Source organism: Aquarana catesbeiana, linkage group LG03 (assembly GCF_042186555.1).
Source record: "Aquarana catesbeiana isolate 2022-GZ linkage group LG03, ASM4218655v1, whole genome shotgun sequence".
Classification (NCBI taxonomy): Eukaryota; Metazoa; Chordata; class Amphibia; order Anura; family Ranidae; genus Aquarana; species Aquarana catesbeiana.
The window spans coordinates 62,284,653-62,307,774 of NC_133326.1; the positions used below are offsets into that span (position 1 = coordinate 62,284,653).

General features: G+C 41.3%; 1 protein-coding gene across 2 annotated transcripts in view; it reads left to right on the forward strand.

The window, feature by feature from the left end:
- The window catches only part of LOC141134442 (UPF0235 protein C15orf40 homolog), a 243,228-nt gene that overhangs the window by 171,987 nt on the left and 48,119 nt on the right, over window positions 1-23,122 (forward strand). Inside the window, exon 1 of one of the 2 annotated variants that reach the window (XM_073623983.1) lies at window positions 12,218-12,375. The exons of the other annotated variant lie outside the window; for it this stretch is intronic. Within the exon in view, the coding sequence (XP_073480084.1) occupies window positions 12,358-12,375 (18 nt within the window). The 5' untranslated portion in view covers window positions 12,218-12,357. Of the gene's footprint in view, window positions 1-12,217; window positions 12,376-23,122 lie in introns of those variants that run through there. 2 annotated transcript variants of the gene reach the window in all.

The following is a 23,122-nucleotide window of genomic DNA, read 5'->3' on the forward strand; positions in this document are numbered from 1 at the left end:
AGGTGTGTGTGTGTGTGTGTATATATATATATATATATATATATATATATATATATATATATATATATATATATATATATATATATATATAGAGAGAGAGATAGATAGAGATATATATATATAGAGATAGATAGAGATATATATATATATATAGAGATAGATAGAGAGATAGATAGAGATATATATAGAGATATATATATATATATAGATATATCTATATCTATATAGATATAGATAGATATATATATATATATGTATCTATATATAGATATATATATATATATATATATATATGTATATTTTTTTTTAGATGTTCACGTCTCTGGCTGGGTTCACACTTGTGCGATGCGTGAACCAGCGTGATTCCTGTGCGGGTTTTCACATCGCACCTACATTGACATCTGCGCACCACTGCGGGTGTCAATGTAAAGTTAATGACACCCCCAGATCATTTCACAGATCGCAGTGCGAACTATGTAATGGTGCAGGAATCGGATCGCATGGGTGTTCACACCCATGCGATCCGATTCCAGTGTGGACCAAATAAAGGGTCCTGTACCATTTTGGTGCAAATGCAATATGATTTAGGGCCAGTTCCCACTGCTGCGGTGTCCGAGATCGGATGTGATTCGCACCGCAGTGCAAAATCACATCCGATCTCTGTGCGATGCGATTTCAGCCATACAGATAGTATTGCTAAATTTGCATTGCCCTCGGACCAAACTCTTACAGGACCCTTTTTTTGGTCCACAGCAGAATCGGATTGCATGGGTGTTCACACCCATGCGATTCGATTACTGTCCGAGTTTGCAGGTCGCACTGCGATATGCAAACTGATTTGGGGGTGTTAACTTTTAGGCCCAGTTCACACTTGTGCGATGCCGGACATCGCACAGGCATCGCATGTTATTTGCAGCACACTGCCATTCACATTACATGCGATGTCTGTGCGGTGCGATATCAGCTGTACAGATAGTATGGCTGATATCGCACCGCATTCGGTGCAAACACGCACAGGACCCTTTTTTCTGTTCGGACCAGAATTGGATCGCATGTGTGTTCACACATATGCGATCCGATTCATGTCCGAACTGTCAGTTCGCAGTGCTATATGCAAACTGATCTGGGGGTGTCCTTAACAATGTATTGACACTCCCCAGCGATTCGCATATGGCAGTGTGAACTGACATGCGAGTCGGTGCGATGCGGGAACCCGCAGTGGATTCGCAGTGTTCTCGCATCGCACCAGTTTATCAATTTTTATGTTTATCTATAATGAAATATATTTTATTTTAATTTATTAATAAATATTTATACTTGTATACTTTATTAAAATTATTTTTTTAATGATTATAAATGTATTTTGCATTTATATGAATGGTGTATAGCTGCATTACATATGTGCATTACATTCATTTACTATACACCATTCACATTTAAATAGGAACATGTATGATCTTTAAATATTGATTAAAAACAATGTTTTTTTTATAATTAGGTTAATGTATATTGTGTAGGGGGAATTTATCTTTATTATTTTATTAATATGTTGGGGAATAATGTGTGCTGATTTGTGTTAAACTTTTGTATTTTATGGTTCCTCATACTGTAATCCCGCTATATCACACGAGATTACAGTGAGAGGAGCCATTCTCAGGAGTTCCCGGCGTTTGTAGATCGCTCCTCAACTCAACATGAGAAGCGATCTACACACTTTCATAAACAGGCACTCAGAGGAGAGCGATCTCCTCTGAGAATGCCTGAGAACTGAAAAGCGGTATTTTACCGCACTTTCATAAAAGGACACCTCTGTCAGACGATGAGAGAGGAAACCAGCCGATCATGTGATCTCTGAGGAGAGGAAGCTAAAAAACTACAGATCAGATCAGAGAGTAATAGAGTTATATATAGCTGTGTCCTCACTACTAATATAATATGATCACTTACCTTTCCATAGGACCCTCTCCCTAATTCTGTATGAAATATAAAATCCTCAGCACTTAGACTGGTCCTGACCCGTCTATTTCTAGAAGACATATTTCTGCTTTTTTTTTTTTTTTTTAAGAAAAAAAATTAAATCCAAATTAATAGATCTCTTCCTACGTTCTCTCCTTTTTTATCTAATATCTGATATAATATCTCTACAATGTATTGAGGTCACAGCAACAATACAATGGGACACTGAAAATGTGATGTGTACTCTTCAACTGCTGCTTTGCAACTGTCTGCCTGCCACTGCAGTGCTGCTTTTTATAGCCCAGGTGCCCACTGTGACATCATCAGTCACATTGTTACCATGGCAACAAACGGCTGAGTTTCCTGGCTTTTTTTTCCCCAACTGTAGAAAAAAATAAACTTTATTTATAAATCGCAATCACATATTACAACTATACATGTATATATCACTCACATATTCTATAGTGTTGTACAATCGCACATATATATGTATTTGAATTGTATAAAAAAATTGCAATAAATATAAAAAAAAATGTAATTGTCAATAAAATAATAAAAAAATAAAATAAAACACTAAAACATAAAAAACACTCCCCAATGAAAGCATTTAAAAAATGACAGTAAAACAAATAGAAAGAAATAATAAAATTGTAAAAAATAAAATAATAAAAATTAAAAAATTCTGACATTGTCCATTGCTCTACTAACACCATTTTCTCTCCTACCAGCATAATCCATTGCCCCAACTCCCTACCCCCCAAAGGCATTGTGAAAAAATGAAGAAAAATTATTAAATTGTAAAAAAAAAAAAACAAAAAAAATTTATTTGTGAAACAAATAAAACATAAATAAAAATAGAAAAAACTACCAACACCATCCACTGCTCCCCTCCCCCAGAAACACTGAAAAAATAATGAAATAAAAATTAAAATAAAAGTAATAAAAAATTAAATTGTAAAAAATAACAAAAAATAAAATATTAAAGCAAAAAACTACTGACATCACCCACTGCCCTACAGATACCATCCACTGCCCCCAAAGGATTTTTAAAAAATAATAAAAATAAATTGTAAAATAATTATAAATAATTGCGCAAAATAATAAAAAATAAAAATGGTAAAAAATAAACTACTGATACCATCCCCCACTCTACTGACATTGTCCATTGCCCTACTGACACTGTCCACTGCCCCCAAATAAAAAAATAGAAATAAAATAAATAGTTAATAATAAATAGTAAAAAAAAAAAATCTTACACTGACCATTGCCCTACTGACACTGTCCCCAAAAAGCATTTTGAAAAAATAAAAACAAAATTTGTAAAAAAAATAAGATAAAAATAATGAACTACTGCCACTGTCCACTGCCCTACTAACACCATCCTGCCCTCTTCTCCTGCACATACTACTCACTGCCATACTCTTCTCCTGCACATACTACTCACCGCCATATACTCCGCGCTCCTCTCCTGCACATACTAGCCACCACCATACACTCCACACTTTTTTTTTTGTGTTTTGGTCTATTACCGTCATTCTCGGTTTAGCCAAATGGCTTCTTTCAAGATGTCCATCATGCCTCGTTTTTTGTATTTGTTTCAGACGGCTCCTGTTTTCCTACCTCGGGCTTTCTTCGTGCATTTATGGACAGCTTTGCTCCATTATATATAGGGTGGTAAGCTTCCTCCTTTTAGATATCATATTCTGGTTTGACACAAAGTATCTGGAGGGGTTGGAATTCTACTAAGGGTGAACTTCTGGTTCAACTAAGACAAGGCTGGAGTCGTATGTAGGATCTTTATACTGAGACAGATTTTTAGGGATATTGTTTATTTTTTTTTTTTAGGGGGGGTAGGCAGAATTAGGCACAAAATCTTCACTCTACCTACCCCCAAAAATCAAATACTTGTCTTTGTCTAAGAAAAAAACAATGGAGTCCGGTGTTGTCTTGAAGCAGTTCTCCCTTACCTGCTCTTCTCCATCTTCATTGCAGATCAGCTGTATGCAGACACACTGCAATTCTCTGCCAGGTCTAGGGGACCCCAGAGATCTCCATGGCATTTCTGTGCATACGTCAGATCCCGGCACATGCACACACCCCGTGGATCTCTGCCAATCATCTTTCAGAGACCACGCAGCCTGTGTGCGCATGTGTGAGATCACCTACACAGTGCAGGCTGCAGGGTGTCACCAGAGAATGAAAAACAAGAGAAGGTTGCACCGAATTAGTGCAATTCCATTACAAATATTTATTAAAAAGTGACACAAAACATACTCACAAACATAGATGGTAGATATGCATGTCAAAGCACAATATGGACCGAATGCCCCCACGGCTGCTGGAGTGCTCCAAGTGTGCAAAGGGACCAGAACGTGTCCATGATGACTCAGCTAACGCGTTTCCAGGGAGAACCCTCTTCCTCAGTGACTGGTGTCACCAGAGACCAGTGGTGTGCATGAAAGGGGGCTTGTGATGTCATCCTTGTCACTTTTTAAAAAGTTTACTTTTTATTTTTTTTATGTAATGGACCATTCCATGAAGATTGATTTCATTTAAATTTTTGTACCCAAACTTACAATGCTGTAAAAGCAAATCCTTTAGGCTTTAAATGCTTTTACAGGTCGTCAGTTTAGGGTTAGCCATGAATCATTGCTCTAGAATGACTGCTCTCACATGTGCAGCCATATGTAATGTGTAGTGAAATCATCCTTTTTATATGTAATAACACCTGAGGCATTCATTTACCTGTGGGGGGGGCTTTACATAACTGTATTACCTCCACATGGGGGCAATAGCATATTACTGGTAACATATCGTCTTTAGAGATACAGTATATTATTCTAAACAATTCTAGACAATTGTCAAGTTATCCATCAACTTATGGTAATGCTTTTCTCTCAGTAAGGCTATCCATGCATGGCTTATTATCTGCAGTTTAGGAAACCTTTATGAATACAAGGGCTTGGCCATGTCCTAATAACCAAGTGATAAAGTGCAAGCTTCGGCAAATAATAACCTATAAGGGCTTTTTTTATTTTTAGATTGATTTAAAGTGGAGGGCCACCCTGAAAAAAAAAATGACACCAAAAATCCTAAAAAAAATTAAAAAAAAAAACATAAAAAAAAAAAAAAAAATTAAACTTGCCTAAACCCTTGTTGCTAGGCAGTCTTCCTAATCTGCCTCTTCCTTTTCCACGGCATCTTCTGCTCCTCGGTGAGCGGCCCCGTTGCCTTCTGGGAACTGTGTGTTTTCCCAGAAAACCACGGGGCCATTCACAGAGCGTCGCGCAGCTCGCGCGTGCGCAGTAGGAAACTGGCAGTGAAGCTGCAAGGCTCCACTGCCTGTTTCCCTTACCTAGGATGGCAGTGCCGGGACTCGAGAGCCGAGGGATGGGTCGGCCTCAGGTAAGTACTTATTTAAAGCAGCAGCTACAGTGTTTGTAGCTGCTGGCTTTTAATTTTTTTTAGTATGGAATCCCGCTTTAAATTTATTTTTTTACTAATTATATTAAATCTTAAAGGAGAAGACCAGCCAAAGCTTGTTTAGCTGGGCTTCTATGGATCACAGGAGTGCAGTTCATTTTGCACTCCTGCGACCCGTTTTCAGCAGAGAGCGGGCTGAAATCCACTCTCTGCTGACGTTACGGATATCAGTCTAGGCACTGCGTCATCCTGACAGTAAAGTCTGGATCCGCCAGGTGTCTGGACTGACACCATTCTCAGCCTCTCAGTGAGACCCTGCGGCGGCTGCTCAGCCCCTCCCACAGCCCATTGCACCAATGAGCGTGGAGGGAGCTGAGCAGAGAGCTGTGACTGACAGTCTACAGCTCTTTGCTTACCAAGGTGTGAAAACCCGAGTGATCTGCGGTGTTCAGTCGCTGGGTTTTCAGTGCAGAGGCACCGGGGGACAGATGCAGCATTGGACCAATGCTGCATCCACCTAGGTAAGTAAAAAAAAAAAAGAAACCCATATTTCTAATATATAAATAAGCACTCGGGACACTTTTGTCAGAGAGCACCATACATGGGTGTTCCAAAGAGTGAGAAGCTGTTTCCATTCAGACTCTCTATCTATTTGAAAGACTTTACAGCCTACAAAACAAGCTGGCTAGTTCTACATTGTTTTTTACCCACTTCAGCGCCGGACCATTTGGCTGCCAAATGACCAGGCCACTTTTTGCATTTCGACACTGCGTCGCTTTAACTGAAAATTGCGCGGTTGTGCGACGTGGCTCCCAAAAAAATGTACGTCCTTTTTTCCCCACAAATAGAGCTTTCTTTTGTTAGTATTTGATCACCTCTGCGCTTTTTTTTTTTTGCGCTATAAACAAAAATAGAGCAAAAATTTTGAAAAAAAAGCAATATTTTTTACTTTTTGCTATAATAAATATCCCCCAAAAATCTATAAAAAAAACATTTTTTTTTCCTTCGTTTAAATCGATACATATTCATCTACATATTTTTAGTAAAAAAAAAAATTGCAATAAGTGTTTTTTTGATTGGTTTGCGCAAAAGTTATAGCATCTACAAAATAGGGGATAGTTTATGGCATTTTTATTAATAATTTTTTTTTCTTTACTAGAAGTGGCAGTGATCAGCGATTTTTATCATGGCGGACACATCGAACACTTTTGGCGCTGTTTTGGGACCGTTCGCATTCATACAGCGATCAGTGCTATAAAGTGCACTGGTTACTGTGTAAATGTGACTGGCAGTGAAGGAGTTAACCAGTAGGGCGCTAGGAAGAGGTTAAGTGTGTCCTAGGGAGTGATTCTAAGTGTAAAGGGGGCGTGGCTACAAGTGACACGTCACTGATCGCTGCTCCCGATGAGAGGGAGCATAGGATCAGTGTCACTAGGCAGAATGGGGAGATGCTGTGTTTACACTGGCATCTCCCGTTCTTCAGCTCTGTGACACGATCGCAGACATCGAGTCCGTGGGTCCCGCGAGCGCGGTCATGGAGCTTGCGGCGTGCGCTGCCGGCGGCGCACATGCACTACGGCACATTTAAAGTGACGTAAATATACGTCAATTTGCCTGCCTGTGCCATTCTGCCGACATATATAGTCGCGAGCCGGTCCGTAAGTGGTTAAATTGGGGCTGTTTGGAAAAAACTGAGCAGATTCCCCCATCCATACAAGTGAAGTGGATGGAGGAATCCTCCCCACTGTGTTATTATATTCGGACAGTGGGGCTCCTTCCCTGTCAGAATACACTGATCACTGATCAAAAGGAAGTTTTCCAACAAGCCAGTTTGAAAGAAGTCAATCATTCAATCAACTTCACTGGAATGTGAATGGCCTCATCCAGTCCTTGCTGATCCGGCCAAATTTTGATCCATCTATGACCAGCTTAAAGCGTTACTCCACTTTTGTTGAGAAAAAAACATTTCCCTCTGGGTGATCTATGTATATTTGTATATTGTTTATAAAAACCTTTGTTGCAGATTCCTACCTTTTGTTACTCTGAAGAAATCACTGTTTGTTCCACTGTGCCTCTGTGCTAAGTGGGTCTAATGGAAGTGGTTTCATAATTATCAGTCAGCTGTGACAGCTGCAGAGCCCTAATGAGGAAATTTGCTGGGCCTGCATCCCTTTAGACGTGTTCCTATTGGGCGTATCTCACCAAAAATGACATTTCTGTTATTGCCTGAAATCTGACTTGAATCTAAGGCAGACTTTTGAGAAAGTTGGTGAGCCAATCACACAAGCAGGAAATTATGTTTCTGGGGAGTGGTCAGTACACATTCTGTATACAGAACACCTCTAGGTTGCCATATTGCATTGCATTTTCAGAAAACGACAGAGCTGCAGACTGAAAAGGAAAGGTAATTTTTAATAAAATTCAATTACAATATGACTTGTGTCACATTTGTATACACTATAGTATTTTTTCTTTATTTGCCATTTTTTTTCCCCAACGAAAGTGGAGTTATCCTTTAACCACTTCCCGACTGGCGCACGACGATGTACGTCGGCAGAATGGCACGGACAGTCAAATGGGCGTACAGGTACATCCCTTTAAATTTGCCGCCGTGCCATCGCGTGTGTGCCGGCCGGGACCTCCGTGAGTCGGATCGCGTGTCCCGCAGACTCGATTGCCACGGGGATACCCGCGATCTTCTCACGGGGAGGAAGAACGGGGAGTTGCTAATGTAAACGAGCATCTCCCCGTTCTGCCTAGTGACAGTGTCACTGATCTCTGCTCCGATGACAAGGAGTGACCTGTCACAATCTGCCCAACCCCCCACACGCCCCCAGGACACACTTAACCCCTACACTGCCACCTAGTGGTTAACCCCTTCACTGCCAGTGTCATTTACACAGGAATCAGTGCATTTGTATAGCACTGACTGCTGTATAAATGGTCCCAAAAATGTGTCAAAATTGTCCGATGTGTCCGCTATAATGTCGCAGTCACGATTAAAAATCGCTGATCGCCGCCATTACTAGTAAAAAACAAAATTATCAATAAAAATGTCATAACTCTATCCCCTATTTTGTAAACGCTATAACTTTTGCACAAACCAATCAATAATCGTTTATTGCGATTTTTTTTTTTTTACCAAAAATATGTAGAAAAATACGTATCGGCCTAAACTGAGGGAAAAAAAATTTTCTACATTTTTGGGGATATTTATTATAGCAAAATGTAAAAAATAATGCGTTTTTTCCAAAATTGACACTCTATTTTTGTTTATAGCGCAAAAAATAAAAACCGCAGGGGTGATCAAATACCACCAAAAGAAAGCTCTATTTGTGGGAAAAAAAGGACATCAATTATGCATGGGAGCCACGTCGCACGACCGCGCAATTGTCAGTTAAAGTGACGCAGTGCCGAATCGCAAAAAGTGCTCTGGTCTTTGGCCAGCAAAATGGTCCGGGGCTGAAGTGGTTAAATCTTCTGACTCATTTTCTTGTAAATTTCATGTAGAGACACAAAGGTGGCCACAGGTATCAATAAGGGCTTAGTATCTATTTATTAAAAACACAAATCCAGACTTACATTATGGTAAACAAAATGCTGCTTGGACGTGGAGGGAACAAACTGTATGGAGAGATGGAAAACAGCACAGCCATCCAACCGGCAAACAACTATCGTGCACAGAGATCAAAGGTATTTTATAAAGGAGGCGGGCCTCAGAAACACATTTGTACACGCCCCTTCACTCCCTTGATGCTTGTCCTGTTGGTTGAGGTAGTCCGCAGACACCGCTGTTTTCCATCTACACAAGGCGGGAACAGAACTAATAAACATACTCACTTGTAACATGTGGAACCGATCACTTACCAGTTCTGATGGGACATTTACATTATTTGAAGGTTGTACATGGTAAACATTTGATTACCTGACAGTTTCATTCACAGATGTGCTCGTATAATCAAGGTGTTCATGTTTATGAGGGGTGCACAACTCAGCACAGCCAAGCGAGTTTGGAGAATAGATTATCAATCCAACTAAAGGGGATGCCCCAAAAGTGTTAGCTGTGCACCATAGATAACAAGATTGCTATGTAGGTCTGTAAGATATGTGGGTACAGTGGAACCTCGGATTACGAGCATAATCCGTTCCAGGAGTATGCTCGTTATCCCAAGTACTCACATATCAAAGCGAGTTTTCCCATTGAAGTCAATGGAAACGATAAGAATTCGTTGTGCATTGACTTCAATGGAGTGCAATACCGCATGTGGCCAGAGGCGGGGGGCGCCGGAGAGCCTCAGAAACGTCCGAAAAGGCCCGATCAAACTTCGGCTGACCTCTGCAAACCTCGGAAAGACTCCGTTCACGAGCCTTTCTGAAGTCAGCCGAACTGTCCTCGGGCCTTTTCTTGCATTTCCGAACAGCTCCGATCGGCGCTGTTCGGCTCCAGCACCCTCCACCTCAAGCCAAAAGTGGTACTGCACACCGCTTTGGCCTGAATCCTGCTCGCAAACCGATTTAGGATTTTTAGAAATACAGTGCTCGTATTGCGAAATGTTCGTTAACTGCGTTACTCACAATCCGAGGTTCCACTGTGTCAGGCAATAGTCATCTAATGTCTATGGGTAACTAGATCTGGTGGCAAGAGAACCAACAAAGACTGCAAAGGCCGGAGTCTATTGTAGCGCCCCTCTGACTTCCAAAAGTCAGCAGCTACAGTATTTGTAGCTGCTGATTTTTATTTTTTTCTGAAGGAGCCTGGAGCTCCTCTTTAAATACACCAATGAAAAAATCCTGAAAAGCTAAGGTGTGAAAAGTGAATGCATGCATGTGTAACAGTTAGAACTGCAACTGGGAAGACAGAAATTTGTCATTACAATTTTTTCTGTCGGAATGTTTCCTTAATTCTCTTTCCTGAACTCTCAGTAATTAATCACTTCAGTTCCGAAAGGTTTACCCCCCTTCTGGACCAGGCCATTTTTTGCGATACATCACTGCATTATATTAACTGACAATTGCGCGGTTATGCAACGCTGTACCCTAATACAATTTTTGTCCTTTTTCCCCACAAATAGAGCTTTCCTTTGGTGGTATTTGATCACCTATGCGGGTTTTTATTTTTTGCGCTATAAACAAAAAATGGCCGACAATTTTGAAAAAAAAAAAATGTTACTTTCTGCTGTAAAATAAAATAAATGTAAGAAAACAAAATTTCTTCATCAGTTTAGACCAATATGTATTCTGCTACATATTTTTGGTAAAAAAAAAATCCCAATAATTATAGCACTTTTTTGGGAACCAGTGACATTAATATAGTGATCAGTGCTAAAAATATGCACTGTCACTGTACTGATGACACTGGCCGGGAAGGAGTTAACATCAGGGGTGATCAAAGGGTTACCTCTGTGCCTAACCTGTGCTTGGTCACTGTGTGGGAGCTGCTTGTACTAGGGGAAGGCAGAGATCCATCTTCCTGTTTTGCAGGAACACCGGATCAATACCTTCCCTACTGACAGAACAAGTAATCTGGCTTGTTTACATAGACTGTTCTGCTTGTATCCCGAACGATTGGCAGGTGCCAACGGACATCGAGTAGGCTGGACGCACTGATTGGCTCAAACTGTGTCTAATCACAGTGGGAGCAGATCGATGGCGGTGCCTTTGCGCGCCCAAGACCTGGAAGTGCTAGGTACATGATCCTGCGCAGGAGAGCCGCAGCCTTGCAGCCATATATATATATACATAATATGATTGGCAAGCAGTTAAACAAGTGCATTTTAAGGATTAGAGAATTAATCAGTGGTTGCAAGAAATGGGTCAGGGCAATAATTGCAGATGGCGCTTGTTGTAAGAAGACCAGACACAGGATAAGCCAATGAAAAAAAATGACAACTGAGGATACTTTTTTTCCTGTTAGATTACATCCAAGCAGATGAATTAGGCTGCAGCGGCATCTATAGGTATTGTGAGTTTGTACATTATAACCGAAAACGGTTTCTGTACTTATAGGTTTTCATAGACCTTAAAGTAGAAGTTCAGCCTACTGACACTACTGGATGATGAATAGATAGTTTATAAAGTATGTCCAAGATGGCTCTGGAATTCTATTGGGCTTGAATTTTTCTTGAATCTCCTGTTTTCTATTGCCAGAACACACATCAATTTAGTAAATGGCCTGTGTGGTAACAATAGCTGCCCACACACCTGCACATTGGCATGCCCAAGGCTTCTTGTTAGTGGTGGGTGACCCAATCCTTCACAGGTTTAGCCATATTTGTTAAATATAGATGGATCAGAGGAGGGACATCTGCCATATCACTTCAATACACATGTGCAGCACACAATGCAACTTAACTAAGTTATTAACACTGGATCAAAGTTGCAAAGGAATGCAAAATTCTATACAACCAACTAGATTTCACTATACTGGAGTCTTACTAGCCAAAGATTAAGTTTTATAGCTTTGGGTTACTTCATTTTGCGTGCTGATTTTTTATTTACTAAACAACTCTGTTTAACTACATAGTAAGAAAATATAGTGCAGCGCTAAACCTACATGCAGAAAAATAAACTAATATGTACCTCTATATATGTGCCATATAGTGACAAACATCAAAAATGCAGTGACGTGCTGTGAATGGATGCCCGCGTAGGGCCAGCTATTTCAGCTTCCCACATTGCCATTTTTATACTTTTTATCTGTTCGTGATCACCTGTATTTTGTATGGTTTTTGGACCATTAAAACCTCATTTTGATCTACACTATGTGGAGTTCCTTTTTCTTTTCCTCCATGGGCCCAATAAGAATCATTTGCTTCTGATCGATTTGTTCCAGAACCGGAGATCGGGTGTACTGGAGATCCACCGCCTGTCCAAGACAACCACCCCCCCCATTGGTGATTGAGACCTGGAAGACATCATCTGGTTGGATATCCTGGATAACCACCCGCTTTGCCTTACAGACGCACTGCTATACGGCAGATGCGTCCCACGGATCCGGTAAGAGTACCCATCTTTTCTTCTTGAAGATTGGAGTGTTATTGTTACCTGTGGTTGCCTCCCTACTCGAGTGTCCATAGTTTCTCCAAGACACTGATACCCCCCTTGCTTTGGAGAAGACTTCCACTTTTCTCACTGCTTATTGACTTTTGAGTGTGTCACAATTTTTAGAGACATTAATTTGTCCATTCACAGCACGTCCCTGCATTTTTGATGTTTGTCACTATATGGCACATATATAGAGGTACATATTAGTTTATTTTTCTGCATGTAGGTTTAGCGCTGCACTATATTTTCATACTATTTGGGAACTTGGTTTGTTGTGTGCTAACAGCTGTAGTTGTTCATAGTCTAGTTTGTTTCACTGGATAGCGCAGCATTTTCTTTTATATTCTGTTTAACTACATACCTAATAATACCCAGCAGGTGGTAGTATAAGGTTGCATATCTTTTCTGCAATAAAGAGCCTACCCGCTCACAGTTTGTAACTACGAAACCTTTATTCTTGCTTTAAAGCCGAGCTATACCCATTGATTTAACGGTTTCACAAAACAGTTACATTCACGGCATGCCACGAATGAAAATTGTCAAAGTTGCTTGTGCTCTCAACGGAACTGACATGCCATGAAATAGCTTGTGTCATAACCAATAATATGTGCAGCAATATGGCAACAGATCAAACAGAGACTTAAATAGAAACTAAATGGAGCATACTCACCTTCTCAATGCTCCCTTGCTGGTGCCGGTATCCTTTCCTGTGTGTTGGTTTTAGCCATTTTCATTGGCCGCTGTGAGATGACTTCACTCCTGCGCATGCGCAGGAGCTAGTCATCCTGGCACACAGGATTGATCTGGCTGCTGTGAGCCGAGCTGTGCATGATCCTGGGAACCGCTGTAAAAAGGCAGGTAAGTATGTTTTTTTGCAGACGAGACATTGCATATATCTGTTCTGCAATAAAATGCCTGGCTGCTCTCAGTGTATCATACTGGAATTTTAGTTCTGCTTTAAGATGGCCTCTTTGGCTGTAAAAGATAGGAGGGTTTAGTTCCACTTTAGACCTCATGCACACTCGGCCTGTAGCCTCTGTGCATGAGATTTCAGTGTTTTTTGCAGGCGGAGGGCACAGGTGCACCACCCAGCTCCCGTTAGCCTGTAAAGCTTTATGGGAGGCTGAAAACTGCTGCAGCCGGGCAGTGCACTTAGTATTATAAACTTTTAGGATGGTATGTGCCCTGGAAGGAATGTTTGTAACGCAAGAAGTCTTTTTTTTTTACATTTGTCCCTGTGGGCATACTGCTCTAAACATTAGTACCACTCTGTGCGCTGTCCAGCTGCAGCAGCTTTCATCATAAACAGAAGGCGGGAGCTGTCAGTGACAGATTGCTGACTGCGCTGGAGGATGCAGTGAGCACGCTCAGAGCACAGAAACCTCAGCCACCATGTGGGCATTAAGGCCCAACTGACCTGTCACCAAACGTTTGCGTTACATGGTCGGCAAGAGGTTGAAATGAACATACAAGTCTAGTAACTATTAACTGAACCAGACTGAAAGTATGGCAAGTACTTGCTTCACTGATAGGGACACCTATAGGAGTAATCTGACAGTTCTAACCTTTCTCTTTTCAGATAAAAAAATGTTTTATTGCAGCGTGTCTCTGCTGGAGGGATTTCATCTCACATTCTGTCCAACTGACACGCTGTGAGGAGACTTCTTCCCAAAGGGGACACAGGCAACAATAAAAAACAGACACTTCTAATATTTCCCCAATAATAACTTCTTACCCGCTAAAGTGCCACTCTACAGTATACTGCAAATTAAGTTAAGGGATGAACAGGTTTATACTAGTTGCCAGCAAATATCTGATATTAAAGCATATATGAAAAATACACCCAGGGCCGTCTTTAATATTGCCTGGACCCTGGGCAAACATTTTCTTGGGCCCCCTCTTCTGTCCAATTTCGCTCTCCACATGCTTTGAGACATACAATAAATAGCAGCTAGACTCAAAATCAGTTTACTGAATCAGATCATGCAGCGATTGCGATTGGTTGTGAGAGGTTACAGTGAATCATTACCGCTCACTGACTGGCTGCTAGAGATTACAGCACACATTATGGCTCACTGTTTATTTTCTAGAGGTTATAGCACATGACTTCTGCTTGTTAAATGGTTGCTAGATTACTCTACATCAATACTGCTCACTGATTGATTGCTAGAGGTTACTGGACATCTATGCCACTCACTAATTGGTTGCCAGAGGTTACTGCACATTATTACTGCTCACTGATTGGTTCCCAGAGGTTACTGCATATCCTTACCGCTCAATGATTGGTTGCAAGAGGTTAGTGCACAGCATTACTGCTCACTGATTGGTTGCTAAATGTTACAGCACATCATCTCCTCATTGCCTGCACACCATGGACTGGGGAGGTGAGAGGACCCATCAATAGATAGAAAACTCCTAGGAATCCTAGGACTCTTGGGATCAGTGGCAATGCTGGGGGAGGGGGGGGTGTGATTAGTGGTAATGCTTGGGGGTTGATGGGATCAGTGACAGTGGTGGGGGAGGTGTGGGATTAGTTAGGAGGCAGTACACTAACAAATTCTGATCATCATGTAGAGCAAAGTTGGAAATCTTTGGCAAGTATATAGTGGGGGATTCTACCAATGTAATGGGGAATTTCCACTGACCATCAATGTGAGGGGGGAATTTGCACTGACCACCATGTAACAGAGGATTTTATGCCACCCACCAATAGAAAAGAGGGATTTCTACACTGACACCAATGTAATACGAGCATCTACACCAACCCCAAGTGTAAGGGGGAATATACAATGACCTCCATGTAAGGGGGGATTTACACTGACGACCATTGTCGAGGAAATTTGTACCGACCACCAATGTAAGGTGACACTTCTACACCGACCACCAATGTTAGGGGGGATTTACACTGACCACTAGTGTAAGGCCAATTTTGCACTTCCCACCAATGTAATGGAAAATGTACACTGATCACCAATGTTATTATTATTATACAGGATTTATATAGCGCCAACAGTTTGCGCAGTGATTTACAACATGGGGGCAGACAGTACACTTGCAATACAAATCAATACAGGAGGAATCAGAGGGCTCTGCTCGTTAGAGCTTACAATCTAGAAGGGAGGGTTATGAGGAATTTACCCTGACAACCAATGTAATGGGGGATTTTACATCAACAGCCAATTTAAAGGGGGCTTCTACATGGACCACCAATGTAAGGGAGGATTTGAAACTGACCACAAATGCAAGTTTGGATTTTTTTAACGATCACCAATATAAAGAGTAGTTTCTACACTGGCCACCAATGTAATGGGGATTTACAATGACCACTAATGTAATAGAAGCATTAACAGTAACCACCAATGTAAAGAGGGATTTACACTGACCACCAATGTAAGGGGGACCTTCACACTGGCCACTAGCGTGAATGAAAGGATTGTACACCAAGCCCCAATGTAATAAGAAGATTTACACTGACCACCAATGTAACTGAGACATTTAGCCTGCGTTCACATTTGTGTGTCGGAAATGCATGCAAAATCGCTTTCCTGACACCACAGAAACCTGCTGCCCTTTAGCAGATACACAGAAGGGCCATTACTTGTTAATAACACCCTCATGCATTGGATGAGATGTGCATATTCACACGTACCAAAATTCACGGTGCTGTGGCATCATGTTCTTTTGAAGAAGGGTTCCACCTCAAACTTGCTTACCTTTGTAGTACAGGCTGATGTTTGGCTTAATGACTATAGTTGTAGGCAGGACTTTCAAGCATGCTCCTTTACCTCTCCAGTGGGCAGCATTCAGCAGAAATGATGGTAGACATGACCTCAGGGGGACATGATATACATATGAATGCCGCGATCCACGACTATTTACATATTAATACCGCCACTTTTTACATATCAATGCAGGCTATTTACAAGTAAACACAGGGTATGCAGGTGAGTCGTCTGTACATGGCAATAGGGCAGAGCTGAGCAACAGAATTTTACACTGAGATATTGGGACACAGCATGGCACTATAACTTCTAGGGATAAGGGAACTTAAACTAGGATAGTTGGCAAATATGAGGCAGCTGCTTTGGGCCCCACAACAATGATGGGGCCCAGGGCAGCTGACCCTTTTGCCCTGCCTTAAAAACGGTCCTTAATACACCATTTAATCCAGTTCTGTCATTCTATTTGCTTCTTATAATCAACACCAGTGATCTCCAAACTTTAGCCTGGGGGCCTGACGTGGCCCTTTGCTTGCTGCTAAAAGTACAATACATTACACATCTATTAATAAGCTTTTTTTTTATGTATTACCTGCATATATCGCTAGTACCTATTTGGAGGTAGAGGAAATAGCCATAGTTAAAACAAAGGAAAGTATAGGTAATGTCCTCCAGTTACCAGTAGGGGGCTCAGGGGGCCGGGGCAATCAGCGTGAACTCAACTGTGGTCAGTCAGAATCAACCCGTACGAGAGTGAAAAAGGAGTGCTGTTTGGACATAAAGGTTCCAAAATCATTGTGAGTTGTTATACCTTAAAACATGTATAATGACTGAATAGAAATATAGGTAAAAAAATATGTCTAACCTTGGAGGGATTAATATTGTAGCAGCAGATGTGTTAAAGTGGTTGTAAACCCAAAAAAAGAAGAAGACAAGTTTATCTTGTCTTCAGTCAAAAAATCTCGGTCCTCCCAATTTGAGGATGAAGGAATCACATGCTCTGTCCATCTGTGCATACATCTTCAGCCCCTCCTAGCACAAGCCACCCACCTCTACCAAAATTTCTCCTTCTAACAACACATGGTTGTAGATCTGGAAAGAGCGCTAGGTCCCCCGCCCTAGCACAAACCCTTCCAAATCACCTTCCTAGCACAAACCCTCCAAAATTCCGTATCCTAGCACAACCCTCCCTATCCCTCCTCCTAAAACCCCTCCCAAATTAACCCTCCTAGCTCAACCCCCCAATCGGCGCAGACCCTCCCTGTCAGGAGAGCCGCCAATCGGCTCTCCTCTACTCGCGTCTCTTAGACGCGAGTGAGGAAAAAACGAAAAACGGATTTTCCTGTTTACATCGTGACCAGCCATTATTGGACACGGCTGATCACGTGGTACAGAGCCTACGTCGAAGGCTCTTTACCAAGATCGGTGTAGTGGTGTGTCAGACTGACACACCGCACCACCGATCCCCACGATGAGGAGGTGTATCTGAGTGTGTGTGTGTTCCCACGTCTCGTGTTTTAGGGCAGCCTATTAATATCAATGGGCAGCCATATTTGTGTGAAACGTGCAATAAAGGTGCAGATGTGATTTTTGAAATCGCTTCCCAACAATCAGCATTATATTGCAATGCGTCACATTTTGGTAGGTGTGAAAAAAATCAGTGGCACCCATAATGGGCGGGGCGGGTGTTTTCGTGTGTTTTTATGTGCCGTCACATGGGTGCTGAGCCCCGCACAGTGTGACGTTTATCTGTTTGGTGTTGAGTTGCATGTATGGAGACACAGCTGTGCTGAGTTTGTTAGTAACGCCTGGTACACATGATGAGATTATCAGATGAAGGATCGTCTGGGGTGTTTTTTTTTTTTTTCATGCTAGTCTCTCATCAAAAATGAAGAGTTTACTAAAGTTACGATAATTCTCGTACGACAGAATAAAAATTTGGAAGTGATGTCATATTATTGTATTTTCAAATGACAACTGTACTGATTAAAGGAAAATCTTCCGATCGTGTATATATAAGATGAGCTGTCAACAATCAGATTATCGTACAATCGATTTGAAAGCAATATTTTTTTGTACGAGTTTCTGATCATGTGTTCGGGCTTAAGAGGTACACAGTGTCTTCAGTGCTTTAACTTCTTGAGTGCCACACAAGTGCACCGCAACCACATGCATGTCACATGATTGTGGGGTGTTCGCAGAGCGGCCCTTTTCACTTGAACAGGTCATGGTTGACGGGCACTATGCCCGCTGAAAGCGACCGTTTATTTTAATTTTTTTTCTATATACAGTATGTAACTATGTTTTTAATAACAAGCTGTATGTTTGCAAGATTTTAAATAAATGAAAATATAGACTCCCTGCCTCTGCAGCTGAAGAGCATAGCAATTGAGTGCTCAACCATGGAGATCAGGCAGGACTCCTATTTATCACTCTTCAGAGGTACCATGACTTGTTCTGTAGTGTTAGGTCTTTGTCATGTGTCTACAGACGTTTCCTTTGTGCATTTACATATTTTCATGCATGTTGACCTGTGTTTTCAAAGCATTTATTTTTAATTTTAGAATTTGGAGTGGAAGGGTTAACAGCCATCGACCAAGGCTTGTTTAATACTTGTTGCCAACGCGTTCGATACACACCTAGATGATCTGCCATTGACCTTTGTGGGTTAAAGTGATTGTAAAGCCCTCGCCTTGTAAAACAACCCGTTCAGTTTAAAACAGAAACGTGTATAGATAGAAATAAATAGGTAAAAATACCTTTTTGATTCCCCTTTTTATATAAGTGATCACATACCCTCTGTTCTTGGCTGCATAAGGAGCTCAGCAAGCTGGGAGAGGAGATCCAGGAGCACACTGGTCTTCCCAGTGAATGGCTGTTTGTGGGCTGGGGGGGTGTCAGCACAAGTCTGATCATGGCTGGGATGGATGTGTTCTCCTGCTTAGTGTGGTCAGTTTTTATTAGGAAAGCATAGGGGCTGGCAGGAACACCGGGGATTTCATACAAAGAGAACAGAGGACTTTCTCATACAAGTACATGGTACAGCAACCACTTATCAGTAATATGAAATGTTGGGATTACACATCTTTTAAAGAGTTAACTTCACTGCTCTGGGTTTTTTATACACTCTAACATCCAGCCTCTCATCCCTATCTTTAGCCTGGGTTCACACTGGTGCGATGTGAGAACCAGCACCATTACAGCGCCAGTTCCCGCATCGCACTTCTCCCGCAGACAGTTCACACCACCTTCTGTGACCCGCTGCGAGTGTCAATACATTGTTGGGGCCGGTTCACACTGCAGTGATGTCTGAAATCAGATGTGATTCACATCGCAGTGCAGTGCAAATCACATGCGATCTCTCTGCGATGCGATTTCCGTCATATGGATAGTATGGCTGAATCGCATCGAATTCAGACCAAACTCGCACAGGACCCTTTTTTTTTTTTTTTTGGTCTGCAGCAGAATCGCATCACATGGGTGTTTACACCAATGCGATCCGATTCCTGTTCGAATTTGAAGTTTGCACTGCAATTTACGAACTGATTTCGGCGGAAGACATGCGACGTGGGAACCTGCAGTGGATTCACAGGGTTCCCGCATTGCTGCAGTGTGAACCGGCCCTGAATGACACCCCCAGATCGGTTCTCAGAACGCAGTGAAAATTGTGAACTCACACAGGAATCGGATTGCATAGGTGAGAACACCCATGGGATCCGATTCTAGTGCATGGAAAAAAGTCCCTGCACCTTTTTCTGTGTGAATTCAATGCGAGTTCAGCCATTCAACTGTAAGGCTGAAATCGCATTGCTCAGACATCGTATGTGATCGTCACCTGAGGTGTGGGTGTGAATCGCATGCCATGTCAGAGATCGCACAAGTGTGAACACAGGCTTAATACCCTCTTTATGATCCGGGTGATCTTCAAAAAAATCTTCCCCCACCCCGGGTGAATCCAGCGTTGGTGTGCGGGGATGGCGCTGTCTTATATGGAGGACGGTTGGGGCTGCTTGTTCAGTACAGAATATGAATCCATTGTGAAATAATCTCTGGGGTTCATTTCCACGAGCTGTGCACAGATTCCAATATTACCAAGTAAGCGCTGCTGTTCCGGTAAAACAATGACTCTGAGTATCGGGTCCTGAGGGATCCGGGTGTTTGTGGAAGCAAGAATGAGGCCGGAGCAGGGAAGTGTGTGTGTAAAACGCATGGAGATCAGAGAGGAATCCTATAGATTACACTTTAGGGGATGTCATCACTCATTCACTATCAATGTCTGTTTACATTTGTGTGACCTCATCATCAGTCCCATCCATCCATCCATCCATCCATCCTGTCCCAGCCTATCCCTTCAATTCGTTTTATCCCATTGACACATTTTATACTATCCCATCCTATCTGATCCATCCCATCCCATCCCATCCTATCTGATCCATCAATCTATCCCATCAATCTATTTAATTCCGTTCATCCATCCCATCCTACCCCATTCATCCCATTCTATTTCATCCTATCTCATCTACCCCATTCCTTTCCAATCCTATCCTTTGTCATCCATCCCATCCTATGTCATCCATCCCATCCTATCCTATCTCATCCATTCCATCCTTTGCCATTCATCCACCCATCCTATTTTATCATATCCATCCATCCATCTATCAGTCATAGATCAGAGCTGTATAATTAAAATTCCTCCATTGATTCATGTCTAACTCCCGAGTCAGAGGTTGACTTTGTACACATAATACGGCTTCCTAAACTGTACTTCCATTTGAGTACTATAGTCAAACTTGGGAGCAAGAGAAGGTGTAAATGTCCCTACATACATTCGGACCATGGAGAACGAATGTAGCCACCGTCTAATCATTGCAGCGGAAAAAGTTAAAATTACATTTGTAGGCTTTTGAGAGTAATAGAAATCTCTCTCAAGAGTGTTCTCAAAGGGAAATATTTTTTAAAATGTCTTAGGCTTTGTATTACTCCCATCATAAGATGCCTTGTAGAGATGGCTCGGAGGTAATAATATACACAGGGATGATCTGGAGAGACCTGAGATATCCGTTACCATAGCAAGTGCAGGAATTATCATGAGGCAGCAGCTCTTCCAGTATTGCAGTGTATACCAGCCAAATGACAGAATAACCCAACTCTGCACACCCAGCGTTACTGACTGATCTACACTCATGCCCCGTACACACCAGCGGATTTTCTGTCGGAAAAATCTTTGATGGTTTTACGAAGGAATTCCGCTCAAGCTTGGCTTGCATACACACAGTCACACGAAGGTTCTCTGAACTTTCGACCGTCAAGAACGCGGTGACGTACAACACTACCACGAGCTGAGAAAATGAAGTTCAATGCTTCCGAGCATGCGTCGAATTGTTTCCGAGCATGCGAGGTTTTTTGCGCGTCCGAATTGCATAAGGACGATCACATTTTCAGATAGGAACTTTTTCCGACCGAAAAATAGGGAACCTGCTCTCAACCTTTTGCTGGCTGGAATTCTGCCAGCAAAAGTCCAATGGAGCATACACACGGTTGGAATTTCTGACCAAAAGCTCACATCCGACTTTTGCTGGCAGAATTTCTGATCATGTGTACGAGGCATTTGGATTGATCATTATTATGTTCTCTATGGTATGAATATACTGAGACATCTATATTTTACTACACTTCGCTGGCCATAGACTGGTAGAATTTTTGTTTTCTGAATGTTCGTACAATTTTTTAATTGTTAGTGAGGTCAAATGGACAATCGTTTTCAACTGCATAGATAAGAAAATTTGAAAGAGTAGGACGGAGTGATCGAAATCCTGACTGTGGTTTTAGATTGAGATAAAATTGTACATATTGTGCTGCACATGTTCTAGGCACAAAATATATCTGTTTAATACGTCAATGATTCCATTTGAGTAGCTGGTCTGGACAAAATTTTAAAACTGTATTAATCCCAAATACCAAAATGTATTCTAGGGCTGAAACAACTAATCGATTAATCGATTATGGAATTAATCGATTACTGTTTTCATAATCGATTAATCGGCCAGTAACATAATGGGGTTAAAAGAAAACTAAAATGAGCCCCTTGTAGTACAATAAGAGCAAATAATCGCTACTGTAAATATTACTTTCACAGTTCTACACTAAAAAAAAAATGAACCCTTACAGTAGTGATTATTTGCTTTTTTTGTACTGTGAAGGGCTAATTTTAGTTTTTTTAACCCCATTATGTTACTAAACGTCTTAGACCTGGTTCACATCTATGTGTTTTTTGGTGCTTTTTGCAGAAACGCGCTACAGTTCATTTATATGGTTTCCTATGGGACATGTTCATGCAAAACGGTACTTTTTTGGTTCAATATACTTCAATAGAGAAGTCGCAGAAAAGCATGTAATGCGTTTTTGCCGCAATTTGTGTTTTTTAATCTGCCCAACAACAAATTGGCCAAAAAAAATGCAAAAATGCAAATCGCAGCAAAATCCCGTGTGCAAAAATCAAAACGCACAGCAAAAAGCACTGCAGAAACAGATCAAAAGAAAACTGCATAGGTGTATACTGAGCCTTATGCTGGCCACACGGATCAATTTTCAGACGAGAATATTCTGACGAAAAATCTTTGTACATTCGCTGAATGAAAGAATGTTGTTTGAAACATTCTGTTTTTTAAATGAATGTAATTTCTGAACGAAAACCACATACACTGTCTGAAAATTCCTTTCACCAAGAAGTTTTCTATTATTTCCAAATTTTCCCATCACTGTGGTTGAAAATGAACGTCGATTTGACCCCACTAACAATTAGAAAATCGAACAAACGTTCTTTAAATTACATTTTTTTTTTAAGGAAGGCATTGTTTTTGTTTTTAATAAAAAAAAATTTGATCACTGAGTCTGATGATATTTACCAGATTCAACCTTTAATAGTATATACAGTATATCTCCTCTAATAGTATATACAGTATATATCTCCTCTAATAGTA